Source organism: Zingiber officinale, chromosome 4A, assembly GCF_018446385.1.
Source record: "Zingiber officinale cultivar Zhangliang chromosome 4A, Zo_v1.1, whole genome shotgun sequence".
Classification (NCBI taxonomy): domain Eukaryota; kingdom Viridiplantae; phylum Streptophyta; class Magnoliopsida; order Zingiberales; family Zingiberaceae; genus Zingiber; species Zingiber officinale.
The window spans coordinates 137,347,671-137,366,952 of record NC_055992.1 but is presented as its reverse complement, the minus strand read 5'-3'; the positions used below and the strand labels follow the sequence as shown (position 1 = coordinate 137,366,952).

Genomic DNA, 19,282 nt, shown 5'->3' with positions numbered 1-19,282 from the left:
GTCGAAGTTTCGAGTACATCAGTCGACTAATAATGAAAATTAGTCAAATCGATTTACTTTTATATCCAAGACAATTTTAGATAAAATCGATTAATGAACTAAACGATCTTGAATTGACCTGAAACTAGTTTCTATATATTCGACTATTTCTCTTAATTATATTCATACTCTCAAATATCAATTTGATAAGATATAATGAAAGCAGTGATTTTTTTTAATATGAATGTCTTCAAAAAAAAATTTAATTCATGGTCCATCAGTCGATTACAAGCAAAATTGACTGATGGACCAAACGTCCTCGGATATAAATAAAACTAGTTTCTATGTGTTCAGTTAGTTCTCATGATTATATTCATGCTCTTAAATATCAATTTGACTCAATATATTGAAAGCAGTATTTTTTTAACATGAATGTATTAAAAAAAACTAATTAGTGTTCAGAAAACCATTGCTTTCGATATATTGAGTCAGATTAATATTTGAGAACATGAATATGTTGATGTTGCAAGGTTGCAAACATACTCCCACCTTGAAAATACATGGGAAAGATCATGGATTTATAAAGAGAAAGATATCTCCATTGACATGAGGTCTTTTGAGTAGAGCCCAAGAGCAAAACTAGGAGGGCTTAGCCTCAAAGTAAATAATATCATGTCATTATAGAGATATCTAAATTATTTTCGATCTAAGTTATGGTCTGATTGAGTCATGTGGGTACAATATTGACCTCGAATAAAGAAATTGGGGGTTGGGGGCTCCTATATTGGACATATATGAACTAGTTTTTCATTAATCTAAAAATGTTTGGTCCATCAATCAATTTTGGCTAAATGACTATATTTGTAAATAAAATAACCTTGCTCTCAAATATCATTTTGACTCAATAAAAAAAATTTTAAAACATATTTGTATTAAAAAAATTATTATTTTTAATATTTTGGGTCAAATTAATATTTGAGAACATAGATATAATTAGGAGAACTAGTCGTATATATAAGAATTAATTTCATGTCAATAAAATGTTTGGTCAATCAGCTAGTTTTGCCCGAATCTCATTGACAGATCAAATGACCTTGAATTGATATAAAATAACTCCTATGTGTTCGTCTCCTCCTGATTATATTCATGTTCTCAAACATTATTTTAGCTCAATCTATTAAGAGTAATAATTTTTTGAATATGAATTATAATTTTTTTGAACACACTCGTATTTAAAAAATAACTGCTCTCAATATATTTGGTCAAATTGATGTTCAAGAATGCAGATATAATCAAGAAAATTATCTGAACACATAAAAATAGTTTTATATTAATTTGAGGATGTTTGGTCCATCGGCTGATTTTGTCCAAAATCGATGGATGGATAATGAATTGAATTTTTCAAACACATTCGTATTTAAAAATTGTTGCTCTCAATATATTAGATTAAATTGATGTTTGATAACATGAATATAATCAAGAGAATTAGCCAAACATATATGAACTAATTTTATGTCAATATGAGATTGTTTGATTCATCATCCGATTTTATCCAAATCCAATTTTTAATCGATACGACTGATTTTCATTATCAGTAGACTGATTTGTTTGAAATTTTGGCATACAAAAAAATCGATTCGATTAGTGTTCAAATTAGTCAATTGATTTTCAAGTAGAAATCAATTCGATTGTTTTTTTTTATTATTAATCGACTTAGTAGAGGTACAACGGAAATGACTACATAATTTTAAAATTAATATACGTGATATGATAATTATATATATATATATATATATATAAAATCTAGTGAAAAGTTGATTAATCAATTTATCAATATTTAACTTCCAATAGATTATAATGAATTTTACTTGTACCGAGACATTAAAATAATATCTATGGAGCTTTTCTATATTTGCTCTCCTGTGCTATAGTAAAATAGAAGGGTACCATAGTGTATTTATAAGAGTTTTTTTTTTCTTTCAAATGAGGTACATAATTATAATTATAAGATGTTAGATTTTTAAATTGTTTGTAACTCACGTATTTTGCTTTATTTTAATAGTCGATGAAAATTTTCTATGAAACCGTATCGATTATCTTAGGTTTGGTATTACCTTTTATTTGCTCAACAATTATTATACGAAAATACTATAAATCTTCAATGACAAACAAATAAAAAATGATAGCTCTCATCAAACATGGCGGCCTAATATTAATATGATCCCGATGCATTTCACACGTATTAAAAATCAATTTCATGATTATCACAATAATACCACGTGTAAATACAAAATATATCCTACCGCTGGACAAAGATTTACGAGTCAATAGGTAGAGTATAAATTTCATGACCAATTGTACTAAATTTGATGATTACCGTATGAGTTGATATTTGTTAATATATAGAAGTTAAATGAGTATTTTTATTGTTTTGAATAAATTTATTTTAAAATTTCAACCATAGGAAATTATCTTTCAAATGGGCCTATATATTTCTTTCTTTTTTTTTTTTTTTTCCAAAATGCTCTTGTAGCTTTGATACTACTTGTTTATTGCACCATTATCTAGTTAAGTGAAGCTAATTAGTGGGAGTATATTGTTAAGAGTTTAAAATTTATAGGGTTGAATTTAAAATTTTTGTGAAACATTCAATTCTTCAAGTTTGCTAAACAAAATAAAGATATAATTATTTTTTGGATCAAAAAAATTAAAAGGGCATTCCTTTTTTTAAAAAAGAAATATCAAAACAACATCTTGTCATATTTTTCACCCAAAAATATTCTTATTCCACACTAACAGGTTAAATAAACCGATTTAACAACATTGCTATATATAAAGACTATTTTATCAATTTATTTAAAATATTTTAAACTCAATCAAAATTACTTTAAAATTGAGATCATAAATGTTATAACTTGTAGCAACTCTGCAGCAACTATAGACATAGTTAGTATGTCTTTTGGGGAGGATGGATCTTCTAATTCGTGGATAAGAAGATAATCCGTTATATGTAGTGGTTGATTTTAATAGATTCTATCTAATCTGGTGGTAAGGACGGGGGATTTTTATTAGCGGAAGGTCAGCGACACGTAGAGGTCAAAGGTCAAGAGATTCAACCCTGAGACCCGATCGACCGGACTGAAAGGGCCGACCGGCCACCCGATCGACCGGACTGAGAAGGCCGACCGACCGGGAATCCCCCGAGCCGAATGAAAGACAACCCGACTAGGGGTTGGGTTTCCGATGCTCGAGGTAAAAAGGTTTCATGGCCGAGCGGGCTGTCCGTTCGGCCGGGGCACAAGGCAACAAAGACAGGCAGAAACAATCTCATCCGAGCATACGACCGAGAGTCCTTCCAGTCGGACCGATACCTACAACCGGGGCAGAAGTGATATGCCTGCCGAGCGGCCGAACGGCTCGGCCCTGGAACAGACAGGAGGCGCAAGAGGACAAAGGAGACAGGGGATAACATCATCCTCGAGACGTCTGCCGCCGACAGGCAGCAGGGGTGGCAGTCGAGCCGTACACAGGATCATACAGTGGAAGCTTCCACCGTCACATCCGGGATATGCTCGGACGATTGCGGAATAGCGTCAGGGGTACTTTTCTGACATGGGATCGTTAAGGTATATTTGGGGAAGCGTACATGCATCGAGAAGCGTGTCCGCGCCTCCCCGGGGTCCTATATAAGGACCCCTAGACGTCGACAAAGGTATACGGAATCTTCACTGTAGCCACAGTTACGCTGCCTCTCTCATTTCTCGTTGCCTGACTTGAGCGTCGGAGGACTGTCGTCAGGAAACCCCTCCCGGCTCGGCTTCTTTGTAGGTTCGCCGGAGATCTACGCCACCAGTCGGAGACAGCGAAGCGTGTCACGTCCCCAGCGTCCGTCGACTCAGCGCTCGGATAGGATCACTATCTATTTAAAATTAATCAAAATCAAAGAAAGTAGATCATCTTTTGATTCATAATTTATGGATCAGAGAATTTCTCCTAGTCTCTAGGAGTATAATTCAGTGATAAATATTTAAGATAAGACCCTAGTAATTAGGGGTTAAAACTCAATAGAAGATTTCATCATCTTTATAATTTCGGTACATTTACTATTTGACTTTTTCTGTTTACCTCCCTTTTAATAATAGTGAATAGGAGAACTGTTAATATAGTACTTTCATATTTTTTCGAAATCATATCCTCTATCTCAAGATTTCGTATCTCCATGTTTCCTCATCGATCGGATGATCATGATATTCTTATGATGTATACTATCTCTTTAATATATGATCTAACCCGTCTGATCAATGAGGAGACATGGAGAGAATTTTGGGACAAAGGATATGATCTCTATATTTTCATAGATAATCGGTACATCATGGAACATGTTTAACAATTATGATCCTAATAAATTTGTTCCAACTTTATTCATTCGAGTGTCATTTTTACGGGTTCCTTATGAAAAAAATTAATTTAATTTAATATTATGTAAAAAAAACTAAGAAAAGTATATTTTTTAATATGGTCGATCGACTTAAAATATTTATAGAAGTTTCTTTGATCATAATATTGTCAATTCTAAGATGTGGGACTAAAAAGAACTATATTTTTTTATATAAAACAACCATAGAAAATTAATGATGAGAAAAATTCATAATAGTATACTGCAGCTGAGTCTCGAACTCTAAATCACTGATTGTTTCGCTTGTAGAATTACTAATAAATCTTGGAATTATTTTTAGTGTGAATAGAAAAAGGATATTAACGTAAATTCATTTTAGGCTTCATCAAAGTTAGTTAGTAAAGAGGAGAGATTTTTAATAAAATAGTAAAAATAAAACAAATATTTTTAATCCATTTTAATTAAAATTATTTTATAGTAAAGTAGTTTTTATCTAAAATTATATATATATATATATATATATATATATATATATATATATATATATATATATATATATATATATATATAAAATCTAATCCAAATTTTGCCGGCCTGAGACGCGCATCCAGTTTATACCCGCCCCGCGGACCCCGATGGCTTTGGGGCGTTCGCAGCGATGAGCTTTACCTCCGCAAGCTCACTTCTCTTCCTCCTCCTCCTCGTCCTGCTTCCTTTCGTCGCCGGCGGCCGCCAGCATGACCTCGCCAGAGTGCAGCCGCTCTCCCGGGTCGCCATCCACAGGACCCGTCTCTCCCTCGAAGACCAGGCCTTCGTCAGGGCCTCGCCGCCACTCCTTGGCCTCAAGGTGCTCGCTTTTTCCCCTTTTCCTCCCGGATTTCAGTTTAGGTTAAAAGTTGGTTCCTTTGATCTGCCACAGGGCGAAGACACTGAATGGGTGATAGTGGAGCTTGGAAGCCCCAACCCAACACCGGACGACTGGATCGGAGTGTTCTCTCCTGCCAACTTTAAGTTTGCCGTCTTCTTACACCGCTACTTGCTTCTCTCTTCAATACGTAGCTAGGTTTATTGGATCCATTCATTCTGTTTCTCTAAATCACAGCGCATCCACCTGCTCCGTTGAGAACCCTGAGGATCAAGTTCCACTCATTTGTACCTCTCCAATAAAGGTGACTTTTTGAATCCCTAATTGGCCGAGAGACTAAAAGTATTCGTTTTATGCTGATATTCGGTTAATTATCGCCCTTATACTAGTATCAATTTGTTAATTATTCAAACCCGAGCTATGCGACCACTGGGAGTGGTACGTTGAGGTTTCAGTTGATCAATCAGCGGGCTGACTTCTCGTTTGCGTTGTTCAGTGGGGGTTTAGAAAATGTAAGCTCTTATACCTTGTTTCTCTTTCTCTTGAACTTGTGTTTGGAGTCTAATTTCAGTTGGTGGCCTGAAGCCGAAGTTAATTGCAGTGTCGAATGTGATCACTTTTGCAAATCCGAAGGCTCCAGTGTACCCGAGGCTTGCACAAGGAAAATTGTGGAATGAAGTAAACCTATTAGTTTTTTGCTTGGTGCTCTTTGGCTTATTCTCTGATTGCAAATGCATGCAGCTAAGGGTGTAAATCTTTTTATCAATTCTTGTATACTTGACCAAAATATGAAAAAATCATCCATCTCACACTTAACAAGAAGTTGTGTCTCAGAGATTATGTCGAATTTCCTCCATAATGTATCAAATTGACTTTCTTGCTCCATCTAGAACATAGCTAATTCTTGTTTCAGTTGCTTTTGTTTTCTCATGCTTAAGGCTATCTTGCGGTGAGCTAAAAGTAGTCGAGTATAAGTATTGGATTCAATTCTTTCTCTATTTCTTCTATTTTATAAAGTGACAATTCATAAGGGAGAAGAATTTGAGATCCTGAAAATCCAAAGAAAGGCACCTTTTATACTTGCAAATTTTAATTGAAAGCGCATGTCTTGATATTTATCAGTTTTGAATTATAATCCTCTTAGTGATAAAGTTAAACATTTTAATGAATAAGGAAATTTTGTTTTAGGATAAAAAATTTTCCCCACGTTCTTTATCAATGAATATATATTTACATTTTGTTATTGATATTTATCAGTTTTGAATTATAATCCTCTTAGTGATAAAGTTAAACATTTTAATGAATAAGGAAATTTTGTTTTAGGATAAAAAATTTTCCCCACGTTCTTTATCAATGAATATATATTTACATTTTGTTATATCAGTCTTTCATTTACCAAATTGGTGTTAAACTCTACATACCAATCTGGGGATTTGGTCGTCTTATCTAAATGTTGATACCAATTTGTGTATAGATGACTGTTACATGGACAAGCGGATATGACATTAATGAAGCAATTACTTTTGTTGAATGGGGACCAAAATGGGGACCCATAACACGGTCACCAGCTGGAACACTGACGTTCAATCGCGGAACCTTGTGTGGTATGATCTTTCTCTTCTATTTTCTGACTAAAAATTGGTTGAAGACAGCCATCGCAGCAGATAAAATGTTTAATTAGCAGTATTAGAAGTGTTCTCTTCACCCTATAATTGATCTTCTCTTTATCCTACAAAGGACAATCATGTTATCCAAAAAAAGTTAACTTCCTCTACAATATGACTGCCCGATTACCTGTTCCCTTAAGATAAAAGCTCAATTTTTTTCTCTGAGACAGTCCTTAGGAAAATTGCAACTAAGACATTGCGTTAGTTTAATTTCTAAACGTGGTTCTACTTTGTAAGACATTTGTGTGGAAACTAAATGTTCCCTTCCTTCCAAATCTCATTATGTACCAGTGTTTTCTCAGGATTGCATCACCTCAGTCTTGTTTTCTGAGTTTTTTATCTCAACAATCCAGTTGTAAATTTGGTCTTGTAGTGAAGTTTAAATGTCCTCATAATCATAAAGTGGTATACTTTTGATAAAGAGACTTGCACTTATCTATATATACAGGCTCACCAGCTCGCACATTTGGGTGGAGAGATCCCGGTTATATTCACACAAGCTTTCTAAAGGAATTATGGCCAAATGCAGAGTATGAAACATCAAACTCGATTAGTATGTCCTTTTTTTTTCTAACTAACGATATGGTTAATCATTCCCTTTGCTATATCTTTAGGTACACTTACAAGCTTGGTCATCAGTTGTTCAACGGTTCCTACATTTGGAGCAAGTCTTTTTCATTCCGGGCATCTCCTTTTCCCGGACAAAATTCTGTGCAACAAATCATAATTTTTGGTGACATGGGGAAGGTTATGTTTATTGTCAACTCCACTTTTGCTTGATCTGCTATAAGTTATGCATCTTTTTCATTGTCCTACATGTATTTCATCTTCTTCGCGAACAAAGAGGTGATGTTAAAATGGATACTTTTATTCTTCCACAGGCGGAGCGCGATGGGTCCAATGAGTACAGTATTTATCAGCCTGGTTCACTGAACACTACGGATATGATTGTCAAAGACTTGGACAATGTCGACATTGTCTTCCATATAGGAGACATCACCTATGCAAATGGATATATATCACAGTGGGATCAGTTTACTGCACAAGTGGAGCCAATTAGTTCAAGGGTCCCCTATATGCTTGCAAGGTCCAGCAGTACTCTAAAAAGTTTTTGACATATGCTTGTTCGAGTATTTGAAGACACCCTAAATATTTGCTCTATCTGAAAGAGACATGCGCATTGTTTCTACAGCGGAAATCATGAACGAGATTGGCCAAATACGGGATCTTTCTATAACACTATAGACTCCGGAGGAGAATGCGGTGTGCTAGCTGAAACCATGTTCTATGTGCCAGCTGAAAACCGAGCCAACTATTGGTAAGCAAAGGGTTCTTCTATATCTGAGCTATATTGACTCTCTACAGTACCTTGCTAGGTTTTTCAGAAATAAACTATGGTTGCAATCTGATACTCAGTTTTGAAATCCTTGTCAATTACATCAATATTCTACCTTAGTTTCTTCTGTATTAGGCTTAAGATGACAGTGACAGTTCAAGTCTAGATAACACATACATTGTATGTCATCCATTGTCATTGTGCAGGTATTCTACTGACTTCGGTATGTTCCATTTCTGCATAGCAGACACTGAGCATGACTGGAGAGAGGGCTCCGAACAATATGCATTTATCGAAGATTGCCTGGCATCAGTTGACAGGAAGAAACAACCATGGTTGATATTTGCTGCCCATCGTGTTCTCGGTTACTCTTCCGGCATGAATTATGTTTTGGAGGGATCATTCGAAGAGCCAATGGGAAGGGAGAGCCTTCAGAAGCTCTGGCAGAAGTATCGGGTGGATATCGCCTTCTATGGCCATGTTCACAACTATGAGAGAACTTGCCCGATTTATCAGGTTCGAAAACAACATTTTCTCCTCTCCTTTCTCGTTAAAATGCACCTAAAGAGTATTCACATAATAAATATACTCAACAAGTAGTCCACTCCTTTAGCATCTAAACATTCACTTGACAGAACCAATGTGTGAACAATGAAGCATCTCATTACTCTGGCACGATGAACGGAACCATCCATGTTGTTGCCGGTGGAGGTGGGAGCCATTTGTCAAACTTCTCCGACGTTGTACCAAGATGGAGTCTTTATCGAGATGTAAACTTCGGCTTCGTTAAGCTTACTGCCTTTAACCATTCTTCACTTCTTTTCGAGTACAAGAGGAGCAGCGACGGGAGAGTCTATGATTCCTTCACCATTTACAGAGACTACAGGGATGTGTTGGCTTGTGTTCATGATAGCTGCCCCCCAACAACACTAGCAACATAGTCAATCATTGCAAAGGTGATTTCCTTATCTTGTTGGTACAAAATAAAAGCATGGAATCTTTACTATAATATGATTTTAGTCACGAGAGAATGTTACACTCGAAGTGAAGTGGTGGTGTTAGATTTGGTAGAAGAAGCCTCGACACTATTTGAATCTCAACTAGTTCCCTATTGCAACATGTTTCGGTCACCCGGTTAGATCCATTGGCATTATTTTTGAGGTGGTTTAAGTTGAACATCTCATCTTCTTCGAATGTCAAGTTGAATAAAAATTGGTTGCATTGCGAATGCAAAATAAAATTTGCTTAGGAGAATAAACCAATATTCAAAAGGAAACAATTATACATTGATGGGTCATATAAATTTCTTAGAACCCTAATTTTCGCTATTAACCATGAATTTGAAGTCAAAGAGCAAAAGTCGAGGAACTTCAATTTTTAGCAAAGTTGAGGTCCAAAACATTGATCTCTAACTTGACCATAGTTATCTTTGTTGGGGTTATATGAGTCTGACGCAGATGCGTGCTTTAGACATTTTCACAATAATATGCATAGTGGAAAAATAAAAATATAATAAATTTCTAATTTATTACAACACACACCCATGCATGTAAAATACAACATATGCAGACATAAGCGGGAAATAAAATTTTAGGAAATAAAAAAATAACAATTATTCTAGACATACCTTACAGATCATACAAAGGAAAAAGGCATAAACTTTACCAACGTTCACAACCTAGCTTCTATTTGTATCCATATTGAGATCTTCAAGACAAGTTTGGTGAGCAATAAGATTCGCCTCCGATTAGTACTAGCTAAGCATGGAGGCGATGCGATTCAAGAACAGAAGAAGTGGAGAAACTTTGAAAGAAAATCTCTCTTGGCTTCTTGGTGGCAGGCGGCAAGGAGAGGGAGAGGGAGAGGAGAGAGAGGGTTGCTAGGGTTTTCCAAGAACCTAAACCAATGAACATACGTTCATATGTTTATCCTCATAGAGGAGTATTTATAAATCTCTACGTGACTTGGGGAGCAAGTTGTTTCCTCAACCCAATAAACAAAACCAAACCGATCCATTACCATTGAGAATAAGTTTGGTTCAAAATCAAACCATCTTGGTTCATAATTAAATCAAACTTATTTGGTTTATTATTAAACCAAGTTATTTCATAACTAAACTAAACCCCTTTTAGTTTATTATCAAATCATTATGAAACCATATCTTCTATAATAATCATGGCCCATCTACACTTTTGTTTCAACAAATATCTTTGTATATTTGTCTTTTATTTGGTCCAACCAAATAATTTATCTTTTAATCTGAGAATCAAATTCTCAAACTTATTTTTCATCTTTTAAATACTCGTAGTGCATTTGACCCAATAGGATCCCGGTTTATCTTAGCCGTCCATAATTAACTATTTAATTATGGATCGATCATGAGTGACATTTAGTAGTACATCATGATCCCTAATTAACTAGAAAATCACAGTTGATTCTAACAAGTTCTGAACCCTAAAGTAGCTATAGTGATCGTGTCTCGTTCCTTTCATTCGTCTTATGTCCACTTGATTTAGGGCATGGTCTATGTGTTTGTCCCCACTAGACTGACTGTGTCACACTTAGCTCAAGTAATATTTACTCATCCTATGAATTCAGATTACTACAATCATGTGTTTAAGAGTCTCATACTTTTAACATGTGATGTTTTGCACAGGATTTGAGTAACAACCTTGACAAGTGGTCATAGGATATATGTCTCCCCGTAGAAAGCGATGAATCTTCAGTGGGCTATCCAAACACCTTCGGACATTCTGACTTATACCCAATCATCTCGTGTCTACATCTCCAAGGAGATGCTTTACTTAGGATGTCAAAGTATAAGTCTCCATGGCCAAGATGATTTGAACACCTCAAGTCTAAGGAAACTTGTACTCGAGCTATAATAAGAACTTTACAAACATAACCATATATGTAGAGAACCATATGAAGTCTTACAGGAAGTTACTCCAATAAACTAGTTAGTATAACTAGCATCCATGTTTTACTCTCGACATCCCAATGTCTCTAGCTAGTGAATAACAGTTGTTTGGTTAACCAAGGAGTATAATCGTGTTAATCTCACAAAATTGATGATGTCCAGATACATCAATTCATTGAGTAGAGAATATTCAAATCCTTTCATAATTATACATGTAGAGATGTCATTAATTGTGATCCAATCACAAATTCTCTCATGCTATGAATGATATTGTGAATATTTAATAAATGAGTTTAAGATAATTCAAATATATAAATAATGTGCACTCAAATAGTGAATCTTTATTTATCAAAATAAATAGCACAAACTATAAGGTGATTGTCTTATAACATCTCTCAAACATAACATACTCCCACTTGGCCTAATGTCAATAGCCACGGTGTCCTATACCATATGCTTGGACGCGACTCTTAAACTTATTTTGTGATAGAGCTTTTGTTGAAGGTCCACTAGGTTCCTTTCAATGAGAATTTTCTCGAGTTGTATTTCTTTCCTATTAAAGATCTCCATGATCAAATGATAGCAGCGAAGCACATGTTTGGATCGCTGGTGAGACCTGAGTTCCTTTGCTTGCGTAATGACTCTAATGTTGTCGCAGTAAACTGGTAATGCTTCAACAATGGTTAGAACCACTCCTAATTCATTGATGAACTTCTTTATCTAAACTGCTTCCTTTGTTGCTTCCGAAGCTGCAATGTATTCCATCTCACATGTAGAATCTGTTACGGTGTCTTACTTGGAACTCTTCCAGCTAACTGCGCCTTCGTTCAAAGTGAATATATATCCAGATTAAGACTTGAAGTCATCCTTATCTGTATAGAAGTTGGCATCTATATACCTGCGTATAACCATATCACTATCTCCATATACCAAGAACATATTCTTAGTGTTGGAACTCTGTGGTAGTTTTGATGTGATCAACAAACTCAGGTTAGGTCTCGTTAGTATTTGATCTATGTGTCTAAGTGTGCAGGAGCATAGCAAGTTGAGCGGAAGATGTAGCTAGCGAGAAGGATGACACGGGAAGAGAGTCGACGGGCTCGGTGCATATGAGGGATGAGGTGCTGTGGAAGAGTACATCGACAGACGAGAAGGACGCGTGCAGCGGTTCGAGGGACGAGAAGCCGGGAAGGAAGTCTGCTCGAGGAGAAGGCCGAAAAATGAGTCCGGGTGAACCCTATTTCGGTTAGCCTAAATCATTCGAGTGAGAGGAGCAGCGAAAGAGCAGGAGAAGAAACTTGGAGCTCGGCGAGTTGCTGAGGCCTTCTGCTAGAAGGCGCCTTCAAGCACTTGAAGGCGCCTTCAATGTGCATAGAAGGTGCCTTCGACCAGGCAATTTTTGTCGTTTGCAGTGGATAAAGTTTTATCCAATAGTGCTTTGCTGGAGGCGCCTTGCACCATGTTGAAGGCTCCTTCTAGCCCAAGATAAGGTTTCCCAGGGGCTATAAAAATACCCCTAGTCTTAGGAAATAGATATCAACTCCAGTATTCATTTCCTAGCAGCTGTATGAGCAATTAACGAGTGTAAGAGGCTTCTCCGCCTTCACCGAAGGAGATCTTTTAGAGTTTTTTTTCTTGTTCTTGGATTAACAACCACCTACGTTGTAAACAAGTAAATCCTGTGTCTTGTCTTTTTAGTTGTTAATTTAATTTACTATTATTATTGCTTTTAATTAGAGTTAAAAGAATGTGAAGGGTGTTGTTTTTGATGATAGACAATTCACCCCTCTCTTGTCGGCCACCAGCGGTCCAACAATTAGTATCAATGCTCAACTGCCTCAGAAGGACTAACCACCGACTGAAGCACTGAAACGATGGCCGGACTGACAATCTTCCCATCGAAGTTTGAGGGAGAATTTATGTCATGGAAGAAATGCATGGAGGTATTTTTCAAAATTGATTTTGAAATTTTATTAATAACTAAATATAGTTTTGTATCTCCCAAAGACCCCCAAGGAAATGAAAAAGAAGAGTACCAATGGACCAAAAAGGAGCAAGCCGATTTTGTAGCAAATAGACGAGTCGAATTCCATCTACTCAGCGTATTTCTACCCTAGGAAGTAAATCGAATCGGAGATTACGAATTAGCAAAGGAACTTTAGGAGAAGTTCTTGGAGCTACATGAAGGAATTTTCGAAGCAAAGCTCGCGAGACGGGACCTGCTTCAGAACCAATTGACGAACCTCCGGATGGAAGAAAGCAAAACAGTTGTGCATCTGCACTCGAGGATTAAAGAACTCATCATCGGACTCGCGAATCTCAGAGAAAAGATAACGAACTGAGATTCATTAAGGTATACTTTAAATGCATTTCCTAGGACACCCGAGAGGACATTTATAGTCGATTCATTTTAAATATCAAAGATCTCGAAGTTAGTTCATTAGAAAGTCTTTTTTCCACTTTTGAACTTTACGAATCAAGATGTGCAGACTTGCGAAACAAAGGAGAAAAGACAGCCCACAACATAGCATTAAAAGCCAACCAAAAGGGCGAACCAGATTCAGACTCTGAAACATCCATTGACGCAAATGAAGTGACACTATTGGTAAGGAAATTTAATAAATCTATTCGATCTAATAAATTTAAGTCACAGACAAAAAGGGACGATCAGAATAAAAGGAAGGTTCGATACTACAACTGCAAGAAGAAGGGCACATCAAGGATGACTGCCTCAAACTAAAGAAGAAGGAGAATGGCAAGGACAATAGACCAAAGCATAAGAATTTGAAGGTCACATGAGATGAATCGTTGTCCTCCGAGTCCGAAATCGAAGCTTACGCCGGACTAGCTCTACTGGCTGACCACCAAGAAGATGACGAAAGTAGCTCAGAAATGAGCATCGATGAAGGGGGAGGATTATTAGAGGAAAGCTCAGATGAAGGGAGAGTATCAGTTCACGAGGTAAGTGAGGTACGTGCTCATTCACCCGAACAATCTTTCCAATTTATTAAAATATTTTCTAAAAATTTGTACAAATTAGAAAATAAAAATACTGATTTGAAAAGACAATTAGCGAAGACATGCCCAATAGAATTATTTGATAATTTAAAGTTAGAAAATGAAAAATGAAAATAAAAAAAAAGAATTATTCAAACAAAATTTTGCATGCACAAATACCTATAACCATTCAAATGTTAGATCTATCTGTTGGTGCAGGAAGCATCCGATAATTGAACCTATGTTTTGATTATGTTAAAGGGTTCAAGTTAAGTTGTGTTGTTATCTAATGTGCTTGAATGAGTTTGCAGGAAAGTCTTAACTGCGGTTAGGCAAGTGGAAAATCCTAAGGGGCGGCAACCTTAAGTCCTATGGGGTGGTAACCCTAGGTGGTGGAAAACCCTAAGGGGCAGTAATCTTAGGTCCTAGGGGGTGGTAACTCTAGGTGAAGGAAAATCCTGAGGGGTGGTAACCTTAGGTCATACGAGGTGGTAACCCTAAGTGGAGGAAATCCTAAGGGGGGTAACCTTAGGTCATACGAGGTGGTAACCCTAAGTGGAGGAAATCCTAAGGGGGGTAACCTTAGGTCATAGGGGGAGGTAACCTTAGGTGGCGAAAAACTCTAGGGGGTGGTAACCTTAGACGAAAAGTCCAGTCGGTCTGGAGGACCGGACTGGCATCAAGTATGCTCTCCTGAGTGGAGTAAGTGCGGACGCATTCCCTGGAAGAGGGAATAGTAGGCGTCGGTTTGACTTAGGGTTTCCGATCGGAAATCCGAAGTTAGAACCGGGCAGTCTGTGATTGTCAAACTTTCTTATTATTATGATTATTGTGTGTGCTAACTTTGTTTTATAGGATATGTGATTGGTTTGTGGGTTAACATGTTTTGCGAGGATAAAGGAGCAAGATTAGCCTCGGATGAACAGTACCCGAGGCGTCCTCATGGAGCTTGAGGTGCCTCGGGTGCAAGGCAGAACCAGCGCTAGAAGCTACATTGGAGGCACCCTCATGGAGGCTTGAGGTGCCTCGAACGGTAGGCTGGAGGCGCCCTCGTGGTGGCTTGAGGCGCCTCAGATAACATTGGAGGCACCTTCAAGGCTTATGTCTGCCTTCAAAAGGATCAACGAGGACTTCAGCGTTTATCTGCGCGGTTGACTCGGCTCGTTGGAGGCACCCTTAAGGGGTTTTGAGGCGCCTCCAATAGCCTTTATATGGGGTATTTGACCAGCAGCTCAAATCATCAATTCTAAAGTGATTCATCCTTCGCGTGTTGCTCAAGAAACAACCCCGCTAAGCTACGACAAGTCTCCGACGACCCGGAACATCGAAATTTCCATTTTGTTGTCAGTATAGCTTTTGTTGCACTTATTGTAATATTCAATTGTACTCTTTTACACTATATTAGTTGTTGCCCAAAGTAAACGCTCAAGGAGCGTGGGCCTTGGAGTAAGAGTCGCCCAAGGCTCCGAACCAAATAAATCTTGGTGTCTGTGTGTCTTATTTTTATTTCTTATTCCGCTACTTTACTCTTGTTGATTTTCGAATCTGAAACGCGTGAAAGCCATGAGCGCTATTCACCCTCCCCCTCCCCCCTCTAGCACTTCTCGATCCAACAATTAGTATCAGAGCGGGGGCGCTTCGATTTGGTGTAACCACCAGTCAAGCACTTTTTCGTGGTGTTTTTCAGTGTTTCGGAGTCGATCGGAATCGGTATTCTTGTTGTCTTCCGATCTAATTTTTCGTAATCGGATTCTTCTCTCAAAGTAGGTTCAACATCACTCGAGATCGTATTTCATTTCTATTTTTAAACCGCATAATCTAGGATCAAGTCCTGGGACTCGTTTTCTGTTCATTTTTTCGTGCAAGATCTTTAATGGCTCTCCAAGAAGGATATAGCACCGCCCGCCCACCGTTCTTCACCGGCGAAGATTTCAACTACTGGAAGGGCCGAATGGAGTCATATCTGCAAACCCAGTTTGAAATGTGGATCATCATCAAAACTGGGATCCCTCTTCCACTCGACGGCTCAGGAAAACTGGTACCTTGCGAGAACTGGGACGCAAACATAATCAAGAAGGTCGAGGTCAATGCCAAAGCGATGTATACTCCTCAATGTGGTCTAACAAAGGAGGAGTTGAACCAAGTCGGTCCATTCTCAAGTGCGAAAGAGTTATGAGAGAAGCTAATTGAGCTACATGAAGGTACTTCTGATATGAAGGCAAGTACACATGATTTAATAGATGAATTATTTAAGTTAAATGAGCAGACTAATACTACTATGACCGAGAAGGGTATAGCTGTAATTGTAGGTACAAGCAGAGTGTGTGAACCAAAAGCAAGACGCGGAACCGAACCAGAGTCAGAAGAAGAACCGGACTCCGACGAAGAAGAACAAGAAAGTTTCCTCGCTCTACCGGTACAAGCGAACATTGTCGAAACCAAGTTCGAGTTCGGGTCCGAAATTGAGAGCGAATCAGAAACCGAGTCTGAGTGAAGCCGCGGATCCGTATCTGGTTCCGAAGGACCTAAATCCACTATAAGCTTTTTAATTTCTGTTATTAATCTAGAAAATTTGGTTCCTTATCTGTTAAAGAAATTAGTTAAATCCAACGTCCGGGTCAAGTCACTCCAAAAGGAGGTAACAACCCTTAAGGAAGTGACTAACTCGAGTCCTTTGACTGAGCCAGTTTAAATTGGAAGTTCAACTCAAGTCCAAAAACTTGAGGAAGAAAATATCAATTTGAAAACTCAAGTAAAGAACTTAAAGATACGTTAGAACGGTTCACATTGAGTTTCAAGAATCTTAATCTGATTCTTGGAAAACAAAGAGCCGTTTATAATAGATCTGGACTTGGGTTTAAACGCAAACATAAATTCAAATCATATTTGTCACTTATAAATAGATCAAATAGAAACATAGTCCAAGCATGAGTCCCCAAGTCTAACTTGGTCAATCGAGTTGGACTTGGTCAATATTGGGTCCCCAAGGATCAAGTCCATTACCTTGATAGATCATATCGAGACTATGATCCAGGGAGAACCAATAAAAAGATAATTTTTATTATAAAATAAAATTTTTTTTATGCTTGTTTTTTACTGCTTTTTATTATACTTGTTTAGATTAGGATAGATTAAGGACCTAGGCATAATTTACACTTGATTTTAAATCTAGGGGTTTCAAAAAGAAAATTAAATATATTATTTCTTTGAACGGTTCGGTCTAGAAGTGGTGGATGATCTCATACCCAAGAAGGTCTAGTGCCTCGCTACAAACCTGGAAGCCAATCTTTGAAATATGTATTTAATTGACTAATTGGAAAACCTAAGTTTAACTCAAATGTAAATTAATCCTTAGACATAATCTAAATTAAAAAGATAACCATCTCACAAAAATACATAAGGTTCCCTGATTGACAACTTAGAATCGGGTGAGATGGACCTAGAATGAACTTAGTCGAATCTATTTAACCTAATTTAATTTAATCTAATTAATCAACCTTAATTCAATTTAATCAATTTAATAAGTTTAACTTAATTAATTTTAATCTTAATCTCGAATTTATAACTAAGTTTAATTTCATAATTATTTTAAAAAATCATAATTATTTTCATAATTATTTTAAAAATCATAATTAATTTTATAATTAATTTTAGAAATCATAATTAATTTCAAAAAGTGAATTACTTTCAAGTAATCACAATTGATTTTAATGACTTCCAAAAATCTTAATTATTTTAAAATGTCAATTAATTTTCAAATCATATGATAATCAAATCATATTTGATTTCTATAATATTAATCAATTCTCAAATCATAGTTAAATTTCAAATGATTAATTTTTAGACTTTCAAAATCTTAATAATTATTTTTCAAATCATATTTTCATGACAATTAATTTTAAAATCATATTAGAATTCGAAAATCCTAATCACTTAATTATTAGATTTTTAAAAATCTTATTTTTTTTATAACTACTTTCCAAATTATATTTAATATATAAAATTTTCATTAATTTTTAATATATTCAAAATTTTAAGTGTTTACTCATTTGAAATTCAAACTCACTAAATTTTCAAACTCACCTCAATTTCAAATATTGATAAGAATTAAATAAAGTTAACTTCGTCTCACACTCACTCATAAGCTAAACTCGCTTGATAACTTAGAATGGGTGAGATGAGAATTTAGGAAATTCATATGTAACAATTGCTAAGTTTTTGTTAATTTACATACTTGGACTCTAGGATCCCCGAAATTTTTAAGCATTAATTAAGGGGGAGTAAAGGGAGTTGAGTTAAAATTTTTGTTCAAAATATTATGAGAAAGAAAGTTAATTTTTAAAAACTATATTTGGAATAAACAAAAATATATAAATTGTTTTTGAAACTAAGAAGGGGTCCTTTGTCAATTTTTTAAGACAAAGTACTTAACTAAGTTTCTCTCTAACTCCTTTTTTTGAAAACAATTTTTCAAAAGCTTAGCTAAATCTTTGTTAAAATCTAAGTATTTTCAAAAATATTTTTTTTAGCTAAGTTATGAAAAAGAAAGTTTCAAAACTCAAGGTTATCAAAATTCGTTTTCACATATTTTTAAGCTAAATTTATCAAAGTGTTTTTAGTTTAAGTTTTGAAAGCTAAGAACTTGACAAAACAATTATTTTCAAAATTTAGCTAAGTCTCTGTTGAAAATAAAACTTTTCTAAACAAATTTTTTTTTGGCTTAGTTTTCCTTGAAACATCAAGTTAAAATACTTTTGAAAATGTTTTAAGTTTGTAAAATACTTAACTATGATTTGTTAAATGTTTTCAAAGTTGAGTTCTTAAGCTAAGTTTTTATGAAAATCCTTTTAAAATTAAGTACTTAAACTAAACTTCTATCAAGAAAATATTTTTAAAATTAAGTATTTATCAATACTTTTAAGTGTTTGTCAACATCTTTTTAAAAGCTCATGTTTTTAAATAGCAATTATCTTCAAAAGCTTAAGTTTAGCTAATTTGTTTTTGCTGAAATTGACTTAAGTATTTTTCAAAGGCTTTTAAAATTGTGCTAAGTGTTTTTTCAAAGCAATTATATTCAAAATGCTAAATTTTACTAAGTATTTGTTGAAAACACTAAGTATTG

The 19,282-nt window shown here is 35.8% G+C and overlaps 1 protein-coding gene across 2 annotated transcripts; it reads left to right on the top strand.

The window, feature by feature from the left end:
• Positions 1-4,971: 4,971 nt before the first annotated feature.
• Positions 4,972-9,424, top strand: LOC121971404 (nucleotide pyrophosphatase/phosphodiesterase-like). 2 transcript variants are annotated; one of them, XM_042522662.1, is made up of 12 exons: positions 4,972-5,222; positions 5,295-5,386; positions 5,478-5,544; positions 5,630-5,752; positions 5,826-5,918; positions 6,715-6,844; positions 7,356-7,437; positions 7,522-7,654; positions 7,789-7,994; positions 8,100-8,225; positions 8,450-8,759; positions 8,879-9,424. In XM_042522662.1, the coding sequence occupies exons 1-12, from the start codon at positions 5,034-5,036 to the stop codon at positions 9,182-9,184; spliced, it is 1,857 nt and encodes a 618-aa protein (XP_042378596.1). In that variant the 5' UTR covers positions 4,972-5,033; the 3' UTR covers positions 9,185-9,424. The 2 variants fall into 2 exon arrangements, with proteins under 2 accessions (XP_042378596.1, XP_042378597.1); XM_042522663.1 differs by lacking the exon at positions 5,826-5,918.
• Positions 9,425-19,282: the final 9,858 nt, after the last annotated feature.

What these genes read in the sequence shown, in the direction of transcription:
- LOC121971404 (XM_042522662.1), top strand. Translation starts at nt 5,034, where the DNA reads ATGAGCTTTACCTCCGCAAGCTCACTTCTCTTCCTCCTCCTCCTCGTC. An exon ending in AAGGAAAATTGTGGAATGAA is followed by an intron (nt 5,919 to 6,714) that starts GTAAACCTATTA and finishes ATTTGTGTATAG; the next exon opens with ATGACTGTTACATGGACAAG. An exon ending in CAATCGCGGAACCTTGTGTG is followed by an intron (nt 6,845 to 7,355) that starts GTATGATCTTTC and finishes CTATATATACAG; the next exon opens with GCTCACCAGCTCGCACATTT.